This window comes from Lipotes vexillifer, unplaced genomic scaffold (assembly GCF_000442215.2).
Source record: "Lipotes vexillifer unplaced genomic scaffold, Lipotes_vexillifer_v1.1 scaffold387, whole genome shotgun sequence".
Taxonomy (NCBI): domain Eukaryota; kingdom Metazoa; phylum Chordata; class Mammalia; order Artiodactyla; family Lipotidae; genus Lipotes; species Lipotes vexillifer.
Window position 1 is genome coordinate 3,450,866 of NW_006795399.1, and position 10,918 is coordinate 3,461,783.

General features: G+C 42.4%; 1 protein-coding gene across 1 annotated transcript in view; it reads right to left on the reverse strand.

The window, feature by feature from the left end:
• Positions 1-5,752: 5,752 nt before the first annotated feature.
• The window catches only part of RBMS2 (RNA binding motif single stranded interacting protein 2), a 56,113-nt gene continuing 50,947 nt past the window's right edge, over positions 5,753-10,918 (reverse strand). Inside the window, exons 10-14 of the mRNA XM_007467705.1 lie at positions 7,878-7,955; positions 7,428-7,538; positions 6,720-6,800; positions 6,185-6,270; positions 5,753-6,079 (exon numbers count right to left, since the gene is read on the reverse strand). Of these exons, the coding sequence (XP_007467767.1) occupies positions 6,190-6,270; positions 6,720-6,800; positions 7,428-7,538; positions 7,878-7,955 (351 nt within the window). The 3' untranslated portion in view covers positions 5,753-6,079; positions 6,185-6,189. The remainder of the gene's footprint in view (positions 6,080-6,184; positions 6,271-6,719; positions 6,801-7,427; positions 7,539-7,877; positions 7,956-10,918) is intronic.

Sequence of the window (10,918 nt, forward strand, 5' to 3'; positions counted from 1 at the left end):
CTCTTAAGGTGGGGTGGGTGGAGTCCTAGCCTCAATCTGAAGTGAGGGTTGATGGGGGGAGGGGGGAGGGCATGACCAAAGGGGCCGTTTCTCACTTTTCTTTCCTCATCTTCACTGCCCCTTGAGCTAGGTGGATTTTCTCTTTTTGACAAATAAGAGTATTTGGTAGGGAAGGCAAGTTAAAAAAGTAAATAAAACCCACCCCTACCCCTTTGTTTCCCCTCCCCTATCAGTCTGGTAACAGGAAGAAACCACACCAACACCAACAAATTTCCATGTTCCTTTTACAACAAAAGGGACTTGACTTTTTATATAACCAAATGTGGTGTTTTAGTGACTTTTTGATAATGTACAGTTTTTTGTGAATTTAAATTTATTTCTTTCTATATTTTTAGGACCAATCTCATTTTTAATAAGGTAAAAAAAGGAAAAAAAAGTCTAGAGAAAAAAACTCCTGTTTTTGCCATGTGATGTTCCACAAGTGCAGCTGTAGAAAAGTGCTTGTCAGTTGAATAAAAACCACATTTGATAGAGATTCAAAAGAGTCTGTATTTATCTTCCTTCAACATAGGTTTTCATACTTGCCTAAAGGTGAAGGCTGGGTGTTAGGGTGAGTACGACTGGTTTGATGTAGGAGACCACAGGCTGGGGAGAAATATGCCTCTAAACTTCAAAGTTTATCATCTCTGAACCTCCAGGCTTGGCCCTTCCTGTGCAAGAGGCATCCAAAACAGAATTTGTGCTTATGTGGGTGGAACAGGTGCCCCTGGCTGAGGTGCTACAACAAAGGATTCAAGTGTCCCTAGTTCCTGCCTTGTGAGACATGGCCTCGGCTTCCTAAGCTGCCACCTGTGTTCCCATTATAGCAAATACATGTGCTCATCACCACCTTCCCAGCTTCCAATCATGGATAAGACACCACGAGGTAGACTTTTGTGTTTTATTTCAAAAGTTGAAATAAGACAAAGTTCTACCCAATTGTAGGGAAGGAACAAGTGAATACCAAGAGTCAGAAGAATGGGTAGCATTGGCACAGACGTGGCAAGAGTATAAAACTGGAAACCTCTGGATAAAGAAAAAATGTACAAAATGTGTTTTGAGTATAAATTAAACTTATTTCCTGTCCAAGGTGATAAGTGCATGCTAGAGAGCACTTGCCACCCGAAAAAAAATGTGTGTGTTGGGGGACGTGGACACCAGTAATGGGGCAAGAACTTTTCTTTACTCAGGCTAGGAAAGCTTATCACACTCCAGGCTGGAAGTTTTGTTTTGGTGACCCTCTAAACTAACTGGAATAGGTGGAGAAGGAACATCTCTGCTTTCAGCCCTATAAAGATCCCAGATGCCCTCTCTGGTGCATGTTGACCTTCTCAGCTAATGGCAGCCACTGGCAAACTCTTATCCTCTCAAGTTCTGAGCTCTGCTGCCATGTTGGTGTTCCTGGGGGTGGCTCCCAAGCATTAATTAATATTCTAAGCAGTCATTACTCAGCCCATCCTCCTGGCATACCACAGCAAGACCTAACTGAAGAGTTCACACTATTCTAGGGTGATGATGAAGGAGGTAAAAACCTCAAAGAAAACATTCCAGAAACAGAAATAACCAAGAGATTTTGCAGTTGGTCATGAGACCTTTGTAGCCTCCATCTTCCTAACCCTCATGAAGGCAAGGACAGAGTAAAGGAAGGCAAGAAGTGAACCAGGTGCCCGTGCTGAATTGTGAAACTGTGAGGTAGGTCTTTAACAAAGACAAGAAAGTTCTGGGATACACCTGGAGAATGAAGGTTCATTCAGAACAGACGTGGACATGCCAGGGAGAAGGAGCAGTGGTAACTGGGGTGAGAGGGCACCTAGCTTTCTCATTACTACAGTCATGTGGGGACCACCCCTAGGGAGGTGCAGCAGAATTCAGCAAAGACGAGAAGGGTGATAGAGCTCTCAGGCCCATCTCAGCTGTTGAAGGAAGACCCTCCTACGAAAGGAAGGAGTAAAAGCTGAGTAAACGAGGGATCTGCTAATGCTTGGAAAGACCTAAAATACAGGTAGCATAGAAATGGAGTTGGTTTAAGAGGGAATCAGGAAGGATCAGTGTGACAAGGCCCAAGGTTTAATACCTAACCCTTACAGACTAGCTTTCATAATACCCACCCTCTTCTCTGAATGAAGCTGGTCTAGCAGAGCCTGAGGATAAGTTTAGATCTGATCACTGACCCAAGTTTATTGCCCTAAGAGAACGTGCATAAGAGAACAGCAACGATTTTTTTTTTCCCCTAGAAGATGATTCCGTGGGGATCCCTGCAACATTCCATTCCAGCAAGGCCTCTCACCTCACCTTTGTGAAGCAAAGTAACAACCCACATGTAGGTCCCCAAACGGTAGACACCGAAGCAGCAGGGAATAAGCAATGCAGGCAGGCACCAAGGGGCTGAATGAGCTCACTGATCAGTAAGTTAGGAAAGAAGAATGGAACTGGGCTGAGGTGGCCCAATCCAGGGATGGTCAGTAGAGCAGCACAGTCCTCACACTGAGTGCAAGTAATGTCCCCCTACTACCCCCAGCTATTACTGACAAGGGCTATTTATTACCTCTTCAGAGTCACCAGGCTTCCTAGTCTAGGCAACTCTTCAAATCCTTTGGTTAAAAACACACTTTAAAAATAACATCTCTCCCCATCATCATTCCCACATCTTCCCTAACCTCGACCCACACCCTCCTCCAAAAACTCTAATCAGCCTCGGGGCTGAGTATCATCTCAGAGCGAGAGAGGAGCAGTAACAACACCGCATGAGATGGGATGGGCAGGCTCTGAGGCTAGTAAAGGATTGTATCATCTGAGAAAGGGATCTAGTATGTTCTATTTGACTGAAAAGAAAAAAATACAAAGTACTAAAATATTTTAAGAATGTTATGAGCATCTGTAATGAGTGGGGGTGAGATATGAAGTACAGAGAGAGTTATGACCTGGCTCCATGAATACAGGATTCAGAAAACACTAGCATAGTGTTTAAAGAGCCCAGCCCTAGGCTGTGAGCTTGAAGGCTCTCCCTACAATTCTGCCACCACTGCCACCAATGGGGCTATGTCATGGGAGAAAAAGTATCCCTCATTCCTTGTCTCCTTTTTCCAATCACTCACCCCTGTTATGAACTGTTAGAAATGAACTAACAATTAGGCAAAAAGTATCATGAGTGTAACCCAAAAAGGCCCAAACAAAATTCCACGATGCCATTAACCATTACAAAAATAACTTGAGGCTCTCCGTCACTTCCCATGCCCAAACCTGCCCAAACCAGAAACACCCATTAATAAAATCCATTAAGCAGATTCACATGAGAACACACAAAAGGTAACTTCAGAATTTTAGAACAGAACAAAGCAAAATTACAGCCATTTAAACATTTAAATACAGAGAAAGTAGACAGAACCAGGAATTCTGGGAGGCAGAGGGCAGCAGTGACATCAAGTTTCTACACATGAAAGGCCCTCATTTCACTAAGCCTCCTAGCAAAGCAAGGCTCCCCTAAACTACTATTAATTAAATGAACAGGATTCTAGATTTTTCTCCTTTTCCTCAAGGCCACTGACAAGAAATATATGGTGTATTTTCCTTGACTAAGGAGTAGAGACTCAGAAACAAGAGATACCTGCCCAGGCAAAACCTTCTATAAAGTTACTGGGTTTGGGGCTGTTTTACATCAGATAAACCCTTCCTGAGGTTGGAAGTACCCGTGAGAAAATGAATAGTGGCAATTTTATCCTTTATGCTTTACATCCTACCTATTGTCCCCTACCCCTACTCCCTTAACCCCAGGATGTACAAAAGGACACTCTATGGGTAGGGAGCATTAGGACTCTCAACTCTGGGATGGGTGGAGGGGAGGGAAAGCTAGGCCCAAGCTCTAGGTACAACTGATAATACAGCTTCTTCCCGCCCAGTAGCATCTCCTTCCTCTCCCTACAGCCAGCCTACTGAACACCTGTTTCTCCATTCTCCATCATTTGGCTTTCTGTCTGATTGGTGGAAAGGCACCTGACCTTGAAGTGAAGGGGAGCAGAACTCTCCTTTCAGTGCAGAAGGGAGTGACTGGGAAGAGACAGGTGCAGGATCTTATTTCCTAGAAGATGGACAAAGGTCCTATCTGTCTCCGTGTGCATAGTCAGGTCTTGCAGAAGGTGATGGAGTTGAAGAGCAAATTATAGCCTTTTTTTGAAGGACTCCTGACCTTGTAAATAGTGAGATGGGGTTTATGGCCCTTTTCTATCCCAGCTCCCTGCTGTCCTTCCACAAGCAGGAAGATTATTTTTGATGTCCTGATTCCCTGGAAAAGGGGCCCAAACACACTAGGGAAGGTTGCCCTGGACAGTTACAAAGAGCTTTGTCCTTTCTCGCCCCTTCATGGCACACACACACAGAACAGTCCCCACCTCTATCCCTCTGAATGTGTGTGTGCACATGGCACAAGCCTTTCAAGGACAGCTCTTGCTGTACACAGATGTGCCAAAGGTCAAAGCCTGGGGAAAATTCAAGAACCTCAGTTCTGTCCCTCTCAACTAGCTGCCTCAGTGTCAAAAGGCACTGTGTGTCTAGAGTGGGGATGGGAATTTACCAAGTTCTCTGGTACAGGAGGCAGGGATGACACTGTCTACATCAAGGTTTCCTAACCTTGGTACTACTGACATTTTGAGCCAGACAATTCTCTGCTGGGGGAGTTGGGGCTCTGCTGTGCCCTGCAGGGTGTTTAGCAGAATCCCTGGTCTCCAGCCACTAGCTGCCAGTAGCACACAGCCCCACCCCCAGGCGCGACAACCAAAAATGTCTCCAGAGATTGCCAAATGGCCTCTAGGCGACAAAACCACCTCTTTGAGAATCGCTGGTCTAGAGGTAAAGCAGCTGATTGTCCGTGGTGGGGAAGGAACCTAAATGGATTCAGCAAGGTCACAAATGCAAAGGCCCTGAGCACAGCAACGATGTGAGATAGGGAAGAGAGCGGCCCTGAGACCCAGGGCAGAAAAGATCCTCTAGGAAGCAGAAAAGCAGGTATTCCTGAGAAGCTGTAACAGGGGAAGACATTTTCTCAGAGGGTGTGGTGTGGGCCTCGGCAGTGAGAAGAGTCAGAAGTCAGTAGGTCCACTCCTCTGGAAATCGCCAGGGAAAACCTAGCCTTCATCCAAATTTGGATCAAGGATGGCTTCCTAAGGCTGTGGGATTGTCTCCTTAGTGAGCCTAGGTCACATCTCTGCTTCCGGAGGGCAAAGTCTAGTCTTTCCTCCTAGGATGCGGCAGGTCAGAGGGAGGAAAAGCCACTTCCACTGCCTGCTTAGTGTTCTACCTTGTTCCTTGCCCAGCCCCCCAAAATTCCATATGAAATTTCATTCAAAAAAGAAATTCACAAAATTAAAAACTTAAAGAGGCAAAGTAGGCAGGTTCTGCTGTATGGAAAGGAGAAAAAGAACACTCTGGATGAGAGGAAGAAGGCATAAAATGTATGTGAAGAAGCGACGGGATGTGTGATCTAAGAGCTTTTATAAAACAAAACTTTAAAAGTCTGCATGTTTTCTTACACCCCCACCAAAAGGTCCATAACTAAACTCAGTAAGTAGGGCCCACAGTAGGACTCCATCAGTGTTCTAGCACCACACCTTTTTCTTTTCTTTTAAGAAAATAATTTGTTTCAAAAGCCTTTCCAAATAAGTCCAACACATCAAAAACTGTTTTTCATAAAGATGAGAACAAGCTCCAGGCACCGTGTCTCTTTGGGGTAGGGGAAGAGTATACTGCGGTTTAAAACAAAACATAAAACTTTCTTCACAAAATAAAAGAAGTCTTTTTGGTCTCCTCGACTGTAGCACACACAAAAAGTGACAGTTCCTCCAGGCTCCACCAGGAGTGGAGGAAGAGCAGAGGGCAGCAGTGCAGAGACTTCTTTTTCCAGGCCCAGGCCTGTGAAAACCGATGACCAAGTGTTAGTCCTCAGCTGGGCCCACAGAGGGGCTGTATTCCTGGTCAGCCCTCTGGAGTCTGGAGCATCAGCATCTCCAAGAGTTCATTTATATACTCAACAAAGATGGGGAGGGAAATCCTAAAGGAGGCATAAGCCAGAGAGGGTAGGGAGGGCGAATGACAAACATGAGAATCTGATTTCAGGCTGCTCAGCCCACCCCGCCCCTCAGTATGTGATTCTTACCACTGTTACTTGTTGAACTGGAAAGAATAGACCCCATGGTCTGAGGGAGCATCCACCGTCACTTGATTTTGCTGGCTGCCGCTCTCCTGTACCACAGCCAAGGCAGGAGAGTCACCTTGTGCATCCTTTCCTCACCTCCCACTGAAGCAGCCTAGCTAAGTTGCATGTCCTCCCCAACCAACCCATTCCCACACACCTGTGTGAGTGCACATACATACACACACATACACACACGCGCGCGCGCACACACACTCAGAGCATCACTTCCCCAACGTTTAGAGCAACCCATCCTCTTCCCAGGACACACTAGTCAATACAAGCCAGCATCCTGGGATTAACTACCGCCTGCCAAATGAGAGGAAGGGCCTCATTCAAAGATACAAACTAAGTCTTTCCTTCCTACATTCTTCACATCCCTACCAGCTATTTGTGAACACAGAATCAGCATCACTGTGAGAGGAAGATTTTGATCAGGGGAAAATCTGCCTCTGTTCATTTTCCAATCTTCAATCCAAAGAGATTATAAAGCTCTTACCTCAACTGAAACACTGGAAGAAGGCACAGGGGTGTACTGGGAGATGTACGCTCCTTGCATAGCTGCAGCTGTTGGCATATACTGGAATGAGATACATCAATAGGCTTAGAGCAGTGATTCTTGGCTACATTTAAAGCACCTGGGGAGCTGTAAAAAATACAAGTGCCTATTGTTCCGTCCCCAGAGATTCTAATTTAATTGTCCTAATTGTGCTTTTTAAAAGCACTTCAGGTGACTCTAAAGTACACTGGCTTAGAGAGGCTTCTACGTACATGACTACCTTTTCCTCCTCTTTCCTGTCTTCTGCTTTTTCTCAACGCACTGCCTTCTCTGCTTTAAGCCCTCCTGAACAAATCAGAATGCATCCGACCTACAAGAAAACTAATGAGCTTCACCCGTTCTTCCTGTTACTACTTTGATAAGGACTTCTAGGAAAGTGTATGAACTAGATAAACTAATATGTAGGTAGAAACACCATTTATTTAGTTGCATGAGTAAGAATCAGTTAAATGAATGAGCTAAACAGCAGAATGGCTGTATTCCTAGCTCACGGATTATTATCTTTTTAGTTTATCGCCTTTTCTGAGTGTGCCCTCGATGACACTGAAGTGATTCCCATCCTTATTCAAGAGTATTTAAACCTAAGAGTGTTACATAGGTATTCTTTGCTTGGTAGGAGTTTATAATAAAAAAAACATCCTGCTTTACTGTGCCCGTGCTGCTGAGCGAGAGGTGGCCCAGTTGCTGGGTAAGAGGTCCCATCATGGAGGCAGGCTGGAGAGAAATAGGATGATCCATTCCTGGTGTCAGAACTGAACCCTAGAAGCAGCAACAAAGGACAGGGTTAGTTGGCAGCATCCTATGAGGCTGCCTGAAGCGGTGATTCATGGCTACCAGAACCACTGAAGACAGACATTTAAAAATCCTGGGAAATGATAGGTGAGCAACGACCCAGCTATGAAGCAGGAACAGGCACTGCCCATCAATCTGGAGGGATCCTTGTCTAAGAATAGCAAACTTACAGAATTTAAGGTCAAACACCTGAGTTACACAGGAGACTGAGCCAGAACTCACACCCTTATCTCATTTCATCAAATCCCACTGTTTTTCTTTACATCAAATTGCCTCTTTGGCTTTTGCCCACTTCTGAACACTCACTGAAGGCTGCATGAGGTATGACTGGTGGTGCATCCAAGACAGGTTAGGTACTTGTAGAGGAGATGTCTGAGTTACTCTCTAATGCAAGCGAAAATAAACAAACAACAATGTTAATTGCCTAGAGACTATTATTTTGCCTAATGATCTGATAATGTTCAGCAAAACCCACATAAAGTTGGAGTGTGCCCCCCCTCAGAAACTGTAAATATTAAGAATAAACTGTTTAAAAAATATTAACAACTCTTACACTTCAAGTAATCCCATTTTAAACTGGGCTACAAATTTGAATAGATATTTCTCTAAGAAGATACACAAATGGCCAACATGCATATGAAACAGGTTCAACAACATTAGTCACTAGGGAAATGCAAATCAAAGCCACAATGAGATACCACTTCATACCCACCAGGATGGCTATAATTAAAAAAGGACACAATAACAAATGTTATACACTGCACATGGGGATGTAAAATGGTACAGGGGCTTTGGAAAACAGTTTAGCAGTTCCTCAAAAAGTTAAACATAGAGTTACTATGTAACCCAGCAATTTCGCTCCTAGGTATATACCCTGGAGAAATGAAAACATATGTCCACACAAAACTGTGCACAGTAGTTCAGAGCGGCATTATTCATAACAGCCAAAAGGTGGAAACAACTCAAATGGCCATCAACTGTTAACTGGATAACAAAATGTGGCATATCCATGAAATGGAATGTGATTCAGTCATAAAAAAGAATGAAGTACTGACACATGCTACACATGAGTAAACTTTGAAAACATGCTAAGTGAAAGAAGCCAGACACAAAAGACATATACTGTATGCTTCCATTTATATGCAATGTTCAGGAGAGGCAAACTTATAGACGTAGAAAGTATATTGGTCATTGCCACGGGCTAGGGGTAAGGGCAAATGGGGAATAAATACTAATGGGTGCACAGTTTCTTTCTGAGGTGATGAAAGTGTTCTGGAATTAGATAACGGGGACAGTTGCATAATTCTATAAATATACTAAAAAATACTGACTTGTACACTTTAAGAGGATGAATTTTATCATCTGTAAATTATATCTGAATTTTAAAATTTAAAAAAGCAGTGAGAAGCTAGAAATGCATCTTGATAGACAAGTAGGTTTATTCCACACATATAAGGATTGTTCAAGATCAGAAGCTCTACAAACATAAGTCAAAATTGAAGAAAAAAAGCCATAGTGTAATATTAGATGCTGAAAAGACATTTTAGAAAATTCAGCAGCCATTTACTTTTTAAAAAAATCACAAAGTAGGGAATTCCCTGGAGGTCCAGTGGTTATGACTCAGTGCTTTCACTGCTGCGGCCCGGGGTTCAATCCCTGATCGGGTAGCTAAGATCACACAAGCCTCGAGGTGCGACCAGAAAATAAATTTTAAAAAATACCACAGGGCTTCCCTGGTGGCGCAGTGGTTGAGAGTCCGCCTGCCGATGCAGGGGACACGGGTTCGTGCCCCGGCCCGGGAATATTCCACATGCTGCAGAGCGGCTGGGCCCGTGAGCCATGGCCGCTGAGCCTGCGTGTCCGGAGCCTGTGCTCCGCAATGGGAGAAGCCACAACAGTGAGAGGCCCGTGTACCGTAAAAAAAAAAGAAAAGAAAAAAAAAACCCACAAAGTAAAATAGAGACTAGAAAGAAACTACTTACATATATTAAAGGCTATTACCAAAAACTATCTGCAAACCTTAACCCAAACAGAGAAATATTAAAACCATTGCAATTATAGTAACCTATTAGGTAGTGGGGTCAAATAAATACAATTGGATAAGAAAACAGTTGGCATAAAATTGAAAAGGAGGAGAGAACTATTATTTTGCATCAATGATATACTGTATCACTGTATACCTAGAAAACCTAAGAGATTTAAGTAAAAAAAAAAAAAAAACTAGTAGTAATAAGAGGATTTGTAAGTGAGCAGTATACAAGATAGATGAAGATAAATTAGTAACTTCTCAGTGTATCAATAAGCAGCTAGAAATGCTTATAAAAATTACAGAACACTTAGAAGTATATTTAACAAGAAAAACATAAGACCTACATAAATAAAACTAAGATCTTATTGAAGGATATAAAACTTTGAGAACATGAAAAGAAATACCATATTTTAGGTGAAAAGACTTAGTACTTTTGAAAAGTCAATCCTCTTTAATATATAGATCTAATGTAATTCTAATTAAAATCCTCCCTCACAGATTTTTAAAAATTAGATAAAATGATCATAAACTTATACAGAAGAATAAATGCCAAAACATAGCAAAGAAAAGTATGAAAGAGTGGAGAAGGTTTTGTCTTATCAAATATTAGAACATACTATGAAAGCCACTGTAATCAAATCAATACATTATTGAAATAGGAACAGACACAATGATCACTGGAAGAGAATAAAGGATACAGAAAAAGATTCCAGCGTTTACTACATGACAAAGGTGGCATTTCAATTCAGTGGGAAAAGGATGGATTATTTAATAATTTGGTGCTAGGATAACTGGTGAACATTTTGAAGGAAATACAATAGAACCCCTATCTTATGTCATATACAAAAATAAATTCCTGGTTATTATACATTTAAATGTAAAACAATGAAATACATCTTGGGGACCATATGTACAATATAGGGACTGGGAAGACCTTTTAAATTAAGACAAGAAATGCAAAAGCTGAAAGTAAAAAAGCAGACATATTTAACTATACACAAATTTTAAACTTTCGTATGGCAAAAACTAGTGATTCCCAAAGTATGGTCCCCGGATCAGCAGCAGAAGCAGGAGCAGCATCTGGGAACTTGTTAGAAATACAAATTCTTGCCTCTCACCCTAGACTTGCTGAATCAGAAATTCTTGCTGTGGTGCCCAGTAACCTAGGTTTAATAAGTGATTCTGATGCACAGCTGAAGTTTGAGGATCATAAAGTCAACGGAAAACAATTAAATTTGGAAAAAAAAACTTGTAACAAAGATAACATTCAGAAGATTAGTACTTATAATATTGACAGTTTTTTTTTTTTTTTTTTTTG